Source organism: Ips typographus, linkage group LG7, assembly GCF_016097725.1.
Source record: "Ips typographus isolate SLU linkage group LG7, UJ_Ityp_2.0, whole genome shotgun sequence".
Classification (NCBI taxonomy): Eukaryota; Metazoa; Arthropoda; class Insecta; order Coleoptera; family Curculionidae; genus Ips; species Ips typographus.
The window spans coordinates 9346935-9361344 of NC_138428.1; the positions used below are offsets into that span (position 1 = coordinate 9346935).

A 14410-nucleotide genomic window follows, 5' to 3' on the forward strand; every position below is an offset into this window, starting at 1 on the left:
AATTTGCTAACCGAATATGAGGACATTTTTTGTAAATCGCCTAGGTACATGGGAAAAACACAACTCATAGAGCACAAAATAGAAGTCACGGAAAATAAACCAGTCAAGTGCCGCCCTTACAGAGTATCTCAAACTGAGCGAGAAATCATTCTCACTATGAAGTGTTGTCAAATACAGTTTAAATATATTATTTAAAGTCAAAGAAATAAAATAAAATAAAAAATTAACTTTACCATTCTATTTTTATTTTTTTTTCCTTTGTTTATTGGGTCTTCTGTCTCACACAAAAAAAGGTTTGTTGGGAAAATGGAATTTCGCACTATTTTCAACTAAGTTGAAAATAACATTAACCTAGTCGTCCCAACACAAGACCACTGACTTAGGCTCGATCTTGTTACCTAAAAACGCTGACGTTTCGGTGGAAAATCTACCACCGTCTTCAGAGAATCTAAAAAAGAAAGAACACAACGGCAGAACACAGAAAACAACAACTTAATAAATATTAAACCTGATAATGTTCAATATGGAACTCTGAGAAGGGTTTTGTCAATAAAAATTGACATAAATTTTGACTTTTGTCATTCCAATAGGAAAGGTTATCTATTGTTGTAGTGAAGGTGGGTTTTATAATGAAAACAAAATTACAAGAAATTTCAGTTTCGTTTGATATGACCAAGTGTTATCTCCTCCTCTAGAATATTTAACCAAGTTTGGTCAATATTAATAGAGGATGTAGCAATACATACATACAGCGTGTTACAAATTCGATGCATTATTGCTATCTCAGGAACTGTAGTAGATCGAGGTTTAGTTAAATGAAGACAAACTTGAAAAAAATGCATCAAATTTGTAACACCCTATATGCGACTTTATATATTTACACGACGTTAAAGCTTATACATATAGTAAACTAAAGTTATTTTTACTATAAAATATATTATAATTAAAGTTCTGTCACATAAAAGTACAACATTGTAACAATATTGGTGTCGTATTGGTGTGTAAAATTAATTGTGAACAATTACCGTCGTAATGGAAATTATGTTTTCCTTCTACTTATATTTATATCGAACAGTATACACATAAAATAAGTATACTGTATCAGTGTAATATACCACTATAAGCACATGCACTATAGATATATTTATAACTTCTACCATCTAACTAAAATCCTTATTGTCACGTTATGGGGGTGGCGTAGGAAGAGAAACAACAATCGTAGCTCAAGTATGTGGTCTTTATTTAATACTTTGATTACACTAAATGGATCTTACCCCCAGACTAGGAGGGCCGCTAACACCGCCGCTGGCGGGACGTGCATGGAACACTCTCTGAGAGGGGGGTGTGATGATGCGCGGGTGTGGGGGAATGGGCGTAAGGCCTTCTGAAGTGCCGCCAAGCGGTACCCTCTCGATACGAGCTGGGTCCCCTATGTCCGGCACGCCCAAAGGACTTACTTAAGGCCCTGCAAGCCCTCTTGAAGTGTCGCCAAGCGAAACCCTCTCGATACGAGCTGGGAACCCCTTTGACCGACACGCCCAAAGGACTTGCTTCAAGTACTGATAGGTTCAAGAGTTCGGACGGTCACCTCAGGGTTGCGTAAGAACTCTCGTCTTTTCAGCCTGGATTCCAAGAAGGTATCGAGCCGTCCGGGCACTAGGAAGTTCGGACTGATGCTCGATAGACCGACCCAGAGACCAGTGATCTTCGATGGCTTGAGACGCCGATTAAATACTCATCTCATGACCCCAATTTGCCGGTCTCGCTGATTCGGCAGTGTACTGGGGGAGACCGGGGCCAGCCTAGGTAACGGAACATGGTGCAACTTATGTTAATCGTGACATCTCCCCCCTCTGAAGAGTGTTCGCCCCGGACACTTAACCCTAACGTAACTAAATAACCTACATGCCCCATGGCTTTATTTATAACGTGTGACCAATCGTAACTTATGTCTTATTACGCTCCCCTTGTTATCTCTCTTGTGGTTCTCCTGGAAACTGTTGCTCCTTCCTGGAGGGCGGCCTTACGCGGCTTCGTCTTGCCTATCTGTGCGCCAGAGCACCCGTTACTCAGTTCGCGGGTGGTGGCGCCCTCTATTGACTTTCTTCGTCCACTTTGAAGTGCGCGGGATGGTCGCTTGCTCCGTGAGTTCCTAGGTTGTGGTATCCTGGCTGTAGAGGGCGTGACGGTTGGTCAACCTATTTAAATATGTATTTTGTAAGTTTATGTTTTATTGTTTATACTTAATTGTTTAGACTATGTAAGCTTTATGAAATATACTTAGTTTGCACCCTACTTATGCAAAATGTTACCCTTACAACTTATTTTATTGTTTAACTGGTCGCCGAAGTGTAAGAACAAAAATAATGGAGTCAGGTAAGTTTACTTTTTCCCGCTTTTCCTATTTTTCTCTTTTTTTTTCATCTTCTCTTTCTTCTTTTAGCCCCGTGTTTTCAAGGCTTCCCCTGCGGTCAACGGCGGTTGCGGTCCCGGGTGCTGCGTCTCCTGCATTCCGTCCGTCCTGATTTGTCCCAAGTATGATGTTCTAGGAGCCAGTTTGGGGCTGCCAATCGTTTCCTGCTATTTCATCATCGTTTTTTCTTTTTAAGGGAGTTGCACCGGAGGTGTACATCTTCAAAGTGCAGTTTGGTGATTGGCCCCCCAGCTACCCGGACACGCATGTCCTGCTCCGCGAGGGGTCTTTTTGTGGTCAGATCTGCCTGATCACCTTTACCCCTCGTCTTCGGCGACCTGTTTTACACATATATTATTAGTTTTTACTGTTCTTTATTTCTAGTCCTAAATATATCTTTATCCTATCTAGTTGTTTTCTTGTTCTATGTCAAAGTTTGAGTGACTTGACTTATTGCTCGTCCACTGTGCGCGCGTTTCCTGTCAACTGTCGTTCTAATTGATGGGCCACACCTTCGGTCAGTGTCTTGCCTAGTTCTGATGATTCGTCGATTTTCAACACGAAGGTTCTCGGTACCTGATGGCGTCCTTCTGCCGCCATGCTTGGTATTTCTACATTTTCCTGGCTTCCCTGTCTTAAACCTTCAGTTTCGGAGCTCTGACTGGGTGATTTGTGTTTTTTACGGGAGGTAAGGTAGTGTTTCAGCAGGCCGTACAATATGACGCCGATTATTATCCCTCCGATTAGCCACGTTGTCACGCCCAGCCAGTATTCCTGCGTGCCCCCCCCGGGTGCTTGGGGTGCCCCGTTTTCTGTGTGGGCTGCCTGTGCCAATGCGAGTAATGTTGGTCTTCGTAACAGTAAGTAAATTACCGCTATTGACAAGACTATGTTCCACGTGAACATGAAGGAGTGGTTGCCCTGGTGTATTTCCACGTGGGCGAGATGTTCCTGTTTTTCCCATTCGAGGTCCATGTTTAACCTTAATTCTTTTTCTGAGGTTAGGTTGAAATGTGGCAGGTTTGTGGTCCAGTTACTGTTTAGGCATTCTGATAGGTTATGAAAGGTAGGTAAAAATGCCTGGCTATCTGATGGTTTTAACACGAATGTTTTTAGGTTAGTCCATGCGGCTGGTAGTATGTGCCGTATGGAAGCTGGATTTTCTTCGTCTTTGCAAGGAAATCGTTTTTGGATGACAACGTCCTTGTTTACTAATAGCTGGCATTTGCATGGTAAGTTGATTTTTAATGCTCCTGGTAGTTTTAACATTTCCTCCCCGAGTTTAGTGGTGCTTTTAGGGCAGCTGATTGTCGTGTTAGCTTTTGGGTGTGTGATGAGGAATTCTTCGGACCCTGTTTCAGATATGATCATTAGGTTCGACTGGTGGCAATGCATAGGGCAATGTTCCGCTATATCTTCCACTGTGGATCCATGAAACAGTTTTCGAGCGCACGAAGGGCCTTGCGTTTGGTCGCCCGAGAACCTTGGTAAGTAGCACAGCCTATCTTGAAATGGTTTGCATTCGTGTAGTGCAATGCCTGTGATTTCTTTTAGGACCGTGGTCCCCTGGTTATTTGCTACGGCCATCATCAGTGGTGAGTGCTTTAATGTGCATGTCTGGCCCTGCCATGCGAATGGGTTTGTCTGGAGTTGGAATAGCTGCCACTGGTGATTTTTAGTTACTGTTGGTACCTTGACGTGTACCACCAGCTGTTCTCCGGAGAAGGTGCACTCGCTTATTGGTATACGGAAGTATGATGCTAAGTTGGATACAGGTATGGCTAAATCGATGTTGTCTTTTCCTATCTCGTTCTTTATTTTATTTAGATCGCTCCTTAACGTCTCAGGTTGAATTAGTGACAGTGGTATATGTTTATGCCTACATTCTTGTATTGCGGATTGGCTCCGCATTCTTCTAATTAGTAAGATCATTTTCCTTGCCATCCCCAGATTTGCTTGCATGTTTGCCTCCAGAGACCCTGTCGCTAATTCCCTTCCTGCTATTTCCCTTTTTCGAACCTCGTTTAGGAATTCCTCTAATATGTGCACCCTACTTTCTGTTTTCTTGATTGCCATGTTGGTTTCTTCCTGGCAGCGTTTCTGTTCTTCAGAATGTGTACTGATCAATTTCAGCGTATTACTCATAGTACCATGTAGGGCATTTATATGTGCTTCCAGTTTGCCCTCTTCCATGGACATTGAGTCAAGTTTTTCCTGGGTTGCTACCCCGCAGCAGTAATTAAGTCCGTCCGCAATGAATCCTAGTGAGAACGTTCGTTTCTGACGTTTTGTCTTTCCAGACTCTGACCATTCCGGGTACCAGGCTGCTTTGTATTTGTCCATCTCCACATCTATTGCCCTTTCTAATTCCTCTAAGTGTTTTTTCGCTCTGCAGTATATGTGTTGGCCATTGCTCTCGCAATTATCTGCCTGTCTGACCCCTGGTTCTGTGCTCAGTTTAGGTTCTAACCATGGGATGACGTAAGTCAATGGAATAGTGCCCTCATAAAGTATTGTTTCTGGTAGTGTTTTCCATGTTGCCCCAGCTGATACTTCCACATGCTGTGTAACCGACGTGCCGGGCCTACAAGAATTGTTTTTATTACTGTCTCCGTTCCATGTAGGCCGACCGACTTGTGCTAGTCATTGTTCCTCTTCCTTGCATTCCACGTCCGAATCCCCCTCGGATATGTCTCCCAACGTCCATTCGTCATAGAATGGTAAAATCCTCCCTATGTGTACTATATCCGTTTTTTTTCCTTTTTCTTGTTTTACTTCGTAGTTAACCTCACTGAGTTTCTTTATTATTCTGTAGGGTCCGAACCATCGTAGTAGCAGTTTCTCACTTTTTCCCACCTTCCTGATAGGAATGAATATTTTCACCCTATCTCCTACCTCAAATTCACCATTTCTGTGGTATTTATCATAAATGTCCTTGTCCTTCTCCTGTTTTTTGTGGATATTGTCTACAGCAATTGCCCTTAACAGTAAAGCTTTTTCTCTTAATTCGTTCGTGTTTGATTCGTCCTCAGTTTCTAAAAGGGTGGCGTCTAGTGGGAGTGTGGGGTTTCTTGCGAATATTAGTTGAAATGGGCTAAAACGTGTCGTCTCTTGTTTGGCCGTATTGTATGCAAATGTCACGAAAGGCAGATAAGTGCACCAATCTGTCTGCTTTGTGTTGCAGTATAGTGACAGCATGTCTGCCAACGTTTTGTTTAAGCGTTCAGTTAGGCCGTTGCACGAGGGGTGGTATGCCGTTGTAAAAGTGCTTTTCAGACCCATAATCTGTTGTAGTTCCTGCACTAGTTCGGATTGGAATACCTTGCCTCTATCGCTGAGGATGCTTCTAGGGACGCCGTGAATTAGTATTACACGTTCTAATAGGAACTTAGCCACAGGTCCTGCCTTCCCGTTAGGCAGGGCCGCTGTGATGGCGTATCTTGACGCGTAGTCTGTTACCACCACTATCGTTGTCTTGCCTTGGTTACTCCTCCGGAATGGTCCCAGTAGGTCTATTCCTACCTTATCGAATACTTTGCCCACTTTTATTGGCTGGAGTAACCCTAATGGCTTATCGTTTGTTGGCCCTTTCCTTGCTTGGCAGTCCCTACATCCTTTAATGTAATTCCTCACGTCCTTAGTCATAGAATCCCAATAATATTTGGGAGTAAGTCTACTTATGGTTTTTGTTACCCCCATATGTCCGCTAGTAGGAGCGTTGTGAGCTTCCCACAAAATTTCCTCCCTCAGTGACCGGGGTATCACGAGTGCGTGTTCCAGTCCTTCCTTCGTTTGTGTTGCTCTATACAGAACGTCCTCCCTCAGCCTAAAATTCTTTATTTTCCGTCGTGTCAGTGCGTCGACGTTTGTTGATTCGGGGTTGCTTATTGCTGATTTTAATTCTAGTATGTCCTTATCTTTATTCTGCAATTCTCCTATGTCTAACGTTGATATCGTAAAAGTGGGTATATCGTCTAATTCATCTAATTCGACTTCGCTCCATCCTGCCACCGGGTTTCGTGATAGGCAGTCCGCATCTTGGTGCTTACTGCCTTTTTTATAGACTACCGTGTAGTCAAATTCTGCCAACTTGAGAGCCCAACGTGCTAATCTTCTTGAGTGCTCTTTTACATTGTGTATCCAGCATAATGCGTGGTGATCTGTTACGATTTTTACAGGGTGTCCATAAATTAGATGCCTTAGGTAGGTCATTCCCCAGACTGCTGCTAATAGCTCCAGCTCGCTGATCGAATAGTTCTTCTCTGCTTTTGACAAGGCCCGGCTTATATATGCTATCGGGTGGTCTTGACCGTCACTGCCTTCTTGGAGCAGAATTGCCCCTATTCCATCTATACAGGCGTCCGTGTGCATTGTACATCCTACATTTGGATTGTAATGTTTTAATACTGGGGATGACGTGAGTTTTTCTTTCAGCAGCTCAAATGCTTTCACTTGATCTTCACCCCAGCAGAATTTGTTCTTTTTTGTGGCCTCATGTAAGGGCCGTGCTAATACCGCGTAATCCTTTATAAATTTCCTATAAAAATTGCATAATCCTAAAAAGCTTTGTAGGTCCTTTGTTTTCTTGGGTGTGGGGAATTGCTTAATTCCTGCAAGCTTTTCTTCCTCTGGGCTTATTCCTTCCTTGCTTACTGTGTAGCCCAAAATCCTTATCTTTTCCTGTAAATATTCGCATTTACTCGGTTTTAAGGTCAGATTGGCTTCTCTAATTTTCTGGAATACTTTTTGTAATTTTGCTAAGTGTTCCTCTAAGTTCTCTGAATAAATAATAATATCATCTAGATAAATTAGTATGTCCTTCCATTTTAGGTCCCTAAATATTCTATCTGCAAGTTGTTGGAAGGTTGCTGGTGCATTGCATAGACCAAAGCTTAACACGTTGAATTCGTATGATCCATGTCCCTGTGCCGTGAATGCCGTGTATTGTTTGGATGACTCCTCTATAGGTATCTGCCAGTAACCCGAAAACATGTCCAAAGTCGTGAAGTACTTGGCATTCCCCATGTATGTGAGAAAGTCATCGATTTGTGGTATCGGGTAACACGACTTTTTGGTGACCGGGTTTATAGTTCTTTTGTAATCCACGCAGAACCTCGTAGTGCCATCCTTCTTTTTCACCAGTACAACGGGGCTTGCCCACGGCGAGTGGCATGGTCTTATTACTCCGCATTCGAGCATTTCTTTTATTTGTGTGTCAATGATTTCCCGCTCGGATTGTGAGACTCTATAAGGGCGGCATTTTACTGGTTTGTCTTCTGTCACTTCTATTTTGTGCTCTATAAGTTGTGTTTTGCCCATAAATTTTGGTGACTTGCAAAACACATCCTTATATTCAACCAGTAGGTCCTCTAGTTCCCTTTTGAACTGCTTATCCCTAATGTGGTCCAGTTTGTGGTCTTCTAATGTCACCACTTCTTCGTCTAATCTCTGAGTTGTACAGAGTGCTGTTGTGCTCAAGCCACTGGGCTCTTCTAGCCGTGCCACCGTTGTATCTTTGTAAATAACCCTTCTAGTTGGCCCTAGGTTCTTGAGGGTCAGTGATATAGAGTCTTTGGCTCTTTCTAGGTTGCACAGTAGGTTGTTGCGTACTAGCCATCCCTCATTTTGTACTACCAACATTTCTGTAGACAAGGGTATTTCCGGTGACGTTTTGATGGTTTTTTCCTCTCCTGGCTTCAGGGTGTAATCTTCATTGGCCTTCAGCTTAATTATCACATGGTCATCGTTTTTTATGTAGTTTGGCAGGGTGTTCCAGGAGCTGGTTTCTTGTGTCTTGATTTTTCTTGGTCGGGGTTCTTTATTTTTTGAAACCAGCACCGTCACCCTTGTTTCCCTGAATGTCTCATACAGAAGGTCTTTAAGCTTTTCCCAATCTGACTCGCTGTTTGCGGATGTCAATCTAGGTATAGCCACCTTACTTATTTTATTTTGTACTGCCCAATCTTTCAATTTCCTGCAGCACTGTTGTAGCGTATGAGTAGGTATGTATTCGTTCCCTTCCTCTTTCACTATCATCTGTAGGGTATGTCTGTTTTTCTTAAACAAACTGACCACGCTCCCTACGGGTAGTTTTTCTGTGCTGTGATCTGCCAAATGGTTTCTGATGGCTTTTCCTACTCCTTTATCTCTACTGGGAGCCGAAGAGACTGCAAAGGCCCATGCAGTGCTGCTTGGAAGACTGAAGATGGACCCCGGCATTTCCTGGACCACCTCTGTCCAGTTTCGTGTTATGCCTGGTTTTTTGGGTGCAGGATTTCGCTTTCCCCCGAGCGTTAATACTAAGTCCCGATTTAGGGTGAGTGTGTTAGATATTAAGCAAATTGCTGCCTGCATTTCCCTTAAGAATTCCACGCCCAAAATGAGGGGTTGTGGTGTATTCTCTAATATTGTTGCTCTAATTTCCAATTTTCTCATGTAGTTCCCTCTGAGCTCCAGTGATGCCATTGTTTCGCCTAGACTTTTTACTTTTTGGCCGGCTGCTGTTACAAGCAACGTGGGTGGGCCTCCGGTTCTACGTTTCTTGTCAACTAGGAGATGGCTTATCACATTTAGTTCTGCGCCCGTGTCGATGATCGCTGGTACGTAACAGTCATTTACAACAGTATTAATATACAGTATTTTGTAGCACGTCGGGCCCCGAGTGGAGAGGGTGACGGGGCTTAGTTTTGCCACCCCCTGGAGTTTGTTGCTGTCTACTTCTGCAAACAGCAGCAAAGTGGCCTATTTTGCCGCAGTTGTAGCATCTAGGCCTGTTATCGTACGTTCTAGTGGGTTGCTGCTGTCTTCCAGGATTCCCAGACTGGGGAGTGCCATAGACTCTCCTGGGTGGTGGAGGGGTTCTAACCTGGCGGGAATTGTAAAAGGGTGGCTGTCTTTGCTCTGTTGGCCCATAGTCTCTCCTAGGCGGCGGCGGGGTTCTGTACGAGCGGTTATTGTCAAATGGAGGTTGTCTTTGCGCTATTGGCCCATGGCCCTCTTCTTCTGTCTGGCGCTGTGGTCTGAAGGTAAGTGGCGCTGAGCATTCTTCAGGGGCGTTATCAATAGTAGCGCAAAGCTTTTTGACCTCGTCCAAATTTCTGGGTGGGTTATTGGGAAAATTCGTTAGCCAGTAGTATTTGGCTTTTGGTATGTCTCTTAACCCATTCTGAAAAATATCTAGGAATTCGTCGAGGTCCAGGTCTTCCCTGTATTCCTCGTATAGTACCCGTAGATCGTAAAAGAAATTTTTTGTTTGTTCTAGGTCCCTCTGTTTCCTTTGCTTCACCTTTGCCAGCAGATGGCGACTGTGGTTACCGTCGCTAAATTCTGTTTTAAATGCCTGACAGATGTGTAGCCAATTGCTTTCGGGGTTTGCTGCCTTATACTCTCTATACCAAATGTTTGCAGCACCCTGCAGGTACGAATGGAAGTATAGGATTTTTAGGGCATCGTTCCAACTATTTGCCACCGCTGTTCGTTCATACGTTCCGATAAATTGGGGTGCTGAATCGCTACCAGGGTTGAACGTCGGTGGGCTGATAAACTGAGGTAATGCGGGTGTTTTCTCCCCTGCCTCTACAGCCGAAATGGTAATGTCCGCCATTTCCCTTGATCTCCTAATGCCTTCAAATGGTTTATCTCTTTTTTCAGGTTGTACCTGTGTTCCTGCTTCTATTACTGTATTTTCCAGATCGTTTTCTGGTTCTTGTGGCTGCTCAGTGTCTTCCCTTCTTGTATTTACAAGCGTAAGGGTTAGGTAATCTGTTTCTTGCATCCAAGGGTCTCCTACGCTTGAGCTCCTGTGCCTTGGTTGAAAGGGGCTGCTAGGATTTGCTGATCTCAAGTTGTACGCTTTTCTCATTCCTATTAGGGCGTACGGCTTGGTTTGGCCACAGATATGGAGATCAGTAGCCCCGGGATTCAACAAGGCGCCTCCACCATGTCACGTTATGGGGGTGGCGTAGGAAGAGAAACAACAATCGTAGCTCAAGTATGTGGTCTTTATTTAATACTTTGATTACACTAAATGGATCTTACCCCCAGACTAGGAGGGCCGCTAACACCGCCGCTGGCGGGACGTGCATGGAACACTCTCTGAGAGGGGGGTGTGATGATGCGCGGGTGTGGGGGAATGGGCGTAAGGCCTTCTGAAGTGCCGCCAAGCGGTACCCTCTCGATACGAGCTGGGTCCCCTATGTCCGGCACGCCCAAAGGACTTACTTAAGGCCCTGCAAGCCCTCTTGAAGTGTCGCCAAGCGAAACCCTCTCGATACGAGCTGGGAACCCCTTTGACCGACACGCCCAAAGGACTTGCTTCAAGTACTGATAGGTTCAAGAGTTCGGACGGTCACCTCAGGGTTGCGTAAGAACTCTCGTCTTTTCAGCCTGGATTCCAAGAAGGTATCGAGCCGTCCGGGCACTAGGAAGTTCGGACTGATGCTCGATAGACCGACCCAGAGACCAGTGATCTTCGATGGCTTGAGACGCCGATTAAATACTCATCTCATGACCCCAATTTGCCGGTCTCGCTGATTCGGCAGTGTACTGGGGGAGACCGGGGCCAGCCTAGGTAACGGAACATGGTGCAACTTATGTTAATCGTGACCGACGGTAATTTTAAGCAAAACTGACTGAATACTGAATACTCTGAACAGGGAACACAAGTTTCAGGCAAGGGAAAAGAAAATGTCGCTTGATTTGCTAAGATGCACGATGCACGTTTTGTGGTTATAGGTATGTTATAGGTGTTAATTTTTGCAAGCTGTACTTATCGTTGGCGATAATTGGTACACTTTTTTCACTTAATACTGAGTTACTAAAAAAGTAGCCCAAAAAATCTGGTGCCGATGTAGGCTGCAAATCAAAAATACTTTGTGCAATTTGCACAAGACAAAAGCTTGAGCAGCGTACCTTCTTTGTGTTCACGAGATTACGACGTTTGCGGCGCGTTCCACGTTTGCCGTTTGCCCCTTCCACCTTCCACCTCGGTCGACGCGCCGTTACCCGCACCACCTGACAACAGAGATGAAACATGCGCGGCGTTGTCATGTTGAACTGTTAGTATTAGATTAATACTAATCCCATAATATTTAATTCGCTTTTCTATTAACATGACATTAAAAAATATATATTTTAAGCATTTTAGTTTTTATGTGTAATTTTGTTTTAGTTTATTTTATAATATAATATGCTAAACGTGTAGAAGTATTAAAAATACTAAAATGGGGTCATAAACCATATGCGAATCTAATGTTTCTAATATATACTTCTTAAAACTAGTTACTTAAAACACCCAATAAGATAAAAAAAAAACATTTTTTAATCACTAGTTTTTTTGTAAATCGACAAAAATGAAGGCTATTTTTTTGAGCCACTCCTTGTCGTGACGTCAACATGGACTGTGCAGTACGTCGTTACTCAATTCTTAATTTTTCTTCCACGTGGTTATTCAAATACTATATGACAAAAAAGGAGAGCATATTGTTTCAGTTTTAAGGAGAGAGAGAACAATACATCGTACATCAAAGTAAAGTCACTGAACGTCAAACTACTTTGTCAACTGACAGATGTACGTCAAAACTCAAACCTAACCTAACCTGTTGCCTGTTGATTTTTGTTTGGTCTTGGTCTTGCCATTCAAAACGTGTTTCATTGCTTTTATTTTTAATTGTTCTTTAAACCGTTAATAATGGAAAAAAATTTTGTCAAAGCTGATTCCGATAATTTGCCTACAGTGGACGTTGAAATGATAAACAATTTCTATCTCCATAACACCCAGTTTTTAAGTGTGGAGTACCAAAATGTTAAAACCAAAAAGTAAGTAGATCATTCACATTCTTTAACTATAAATTAAAGTATAATTTTACCATAAGAAATGCAGTTTAACAACTTAAATAATTATTAATATTTAAGTTGTGTTGAAGCATTCTTGATGAGGTTTATTATAAGTTTTATTATGTCCTTGTAATCAAAACAAATAGTGAAAATATGCATTTCAGATCCATGAAGGAGGTATATGGAGATAATGCAGTAGGATATGTGCAGTTAAAACGAGAAGGAAAACAATGTATTGTAAAAGCACAAATAACACCTGAACATAAAGTGTCAAAAAAGGCATACAATGTTGAAGTAGCTATTGATGAGGAAGATGAAAAAGTACTGTCTTGTGCATGTAAAGACTGTGCTGCTTCTGAAGGTCACTAGTCTTATTGCTCATACTATAAATAAATGCATTGTCTTTGGTTTTGGTTTTTACAGGTGGATGTAAGCATGGTGTGGCATTTCTTTTATGGTTACATCGACGTAGTGAAGCACCATCAGTAATTTCAAAAGAGTGTTACTGGTTACTGTTAAAAATCTGCCTTATCACAATTTGGGAAGGCAAAAAGTGATCTACATTCTTTACTAAAAAAAGATTTACCTTCTTTACCATTAAGGAACTCCCAATATGTTAGAGATGTTGTCTGTAGCTTACCAACAGCTAAAGGAGGAATATTCGACATTGAAAAGGCTCAATATTCTGGAAATGACCTGAGTATTTATCAGTTGTTTTTAAACTATAGAATTAATTGTAAAAATGTGAATGCTGATGACTTCATAGAATACATAAAGAATGTTATGACTGAAGAAAGTTGTGTAAATGCAGAGAAATTAACCAGAAATCAAAGTAAGGACAGTCTATGGTACGAGTTGAAGTTTGGAAGGGTGACAGCCTCCAGGTTTTATGAAGTATGTCATTGCAAGACAGCAGAAGGGTCATTAATGGAGAAAATTATGGGTGCGTCAGCTCTTTTATTAACGGATCCTGTCATTCGAGGCCAAAATTTGAAAGCACTAGTCATCAAATAAGTTGAAGCAATCAGGAATATTAAAATTAAGAAAGCAGGGCTTTTCTTAAGAAAAGATATTCCCATATTTGGTGCTTCCCCAGACGGCATTACTGATACACATTGTGTTGAAGTGAAATGTCCCAGCAAAGAGAAAACCAGGGAATTGTATGAAAAGGATGGCATCATTAAAAAAAAGTTTTTGGCCCAGCTTCAGCTGCAAATGTACATAACAAACAGAGCTAAAGGCTTGTTTTGTATTGCTTCACCAAATTTTGAGGTGAATAAAGAAGTTTCCATTTTTGAAGTACAACTGGACAAAGAAATGTACTGCGAGATGATTGAACAAGCTACACTGTTTTGGAAAATGTTTATATTTAAGAGTTTATGTAATATGTAAATATATATCAGTTTTCTATTCGTTGTTGTATTAAAAAACATAATATATACTTATAATACAAATATATAACCAAAAATGTTCAAAAGTTAGAGCATAAAAAATTACATGCAATTTTATCATTTTGTAAAACAACTGAAAAACCCATAAACTGATTTTGATTAAGCTGTCACAGGACATTGCAGTGCTCCATGGCCCCCATGTAAACTATAAGTATACCTATATAAAAAAAAAGAAGATATATGGTATGTATGTATATTATTTTATTAAGGGCTCTTGTACATTAATAAGTCCACAAACAATAATTACTATACAATTCATTAAATAAAGTAAACTATTATGTACTACAGACTGCATGCGTAACATTTGAAATTCGCGAACTCTTCTTATTATTCGTTCAATATGTATTCTTGAGGATGCAATTCGTTTTGCTTCTCTACTTTCACTTTTTGATAATTTTTTTCCTTCACTGACACTGGGAGGCCGAACCAAAGTGCATTTATGCTGTAGCAAAAGGGCATCAATATGTTTAAAGCCACGATCAGCCATAACGCTAATATTTTGAGGGAGCTCAGATAAATAGTTGCTTTCCTTAATAATATCCCTGTCAGAAATTCGACCTCCATATCCGCCTGAGACAAAATTTACAAATCCATTTGGTGTACAAGATATTAAATATTTTAAAGTGTTGCATTTTTTATATTCTGACCATGTCTGACTTTGGACCAATGGATTTGATGGTTTTTGAATTTCAATTTCAAAGCAGTCAATAAT

General features: G+C 41.7%; 1 protein-coding gene and 1 long non-coding RNA gene across 11 annotated transcripts; both read left to right on the forward strand.

Annotated features, from left to right (window-relative positions):
• Positions 1–1174: 1174 nt before the first annotated feature.
• Positions 1175–9119, forward strand: LOC145731628 (uncharacterized). 10 transcript variants are annotated; one of them, XR_014178836.1, is made up of 12 exons: positions 1175–1227; positions 1281–1566; positions 1622–2535; positions 2610–3101; positions 3161–3273; positions 3419–3479; positions 3530–3645; positions 3700–3900; positions 3968–4008; positions 4093–4188; positions 8853–9012; positions 9060–9119. XR_014178836.1 is itself a non-coding variant. In XM_081983500.1 (11 exons), exons 8-11 carry the CDS (start codon positions 3803–3805, stop codon positions 7249–7251), a joined length of 243 nt encoding a protein of 80 aa, XP_081839626.1. In that variant the 5' UTR covers positions 1175–1227; positions 1281–1566; positions 1622–2535; positions 2610–3101; positions 3161–3273; positions 3419–3479; positions 3530–3645; positions 3700–3802; the 3' UTR covers positions 7252–7395. The 10 variants fall into 10 exon arrangements, 8 of the variants coding, with proteins under 8 accessions (XP_081839626.1, XP_081839625.1, XP_081839622.1 ...); XM_081983500.1 differs by lacking the exons at positions 8853–9012; positions 9060–9119 and adding an exon at positions 7244–7395; XM_081983499.1 differs by lacking the exons at positions 8853–9012; positions 9060–9119 and adding an exon at positions 5229–5419.
• Positions 9120–11771: 2652 nt separating this feature from the next.
• On the forward strand, positions 11772–13659 carry LOC145731781 (uncharacterized). The gene is made up of 2 exons (XR_014178876.1): positions 11772–12608; positions 12671–13659. It is a non-coding gene; the product is annotated as an uncharacterized LOC145731781 (long non-coding RNA).
• Positions 13660–14410: the final 751 nt, after the last annotated feature.

Coding starts and splice junctions, on each gene's coding strand:
- LOC145731628 (XM_081983496.1), top strand. CDS start 3,803: ATGCATAGGGCAATGTTCCGCTATATCTTCCACTGTGGATCCATGAAA. Junction 3,901..3,967: donor TTGGTCGCCCGAGAACCTTG/GTAAGTAGCACA, acceptor GATTTCTTTTAG/GACCGTGGTCCCCTGGTTAT. Junction 4,009..4,092: donor TGCTACGGCCATCATCAGTG/GTGAGTGCTTTA, acceptor GGTGATTTTTAG/TTACTGTTGGTACCTTGACG.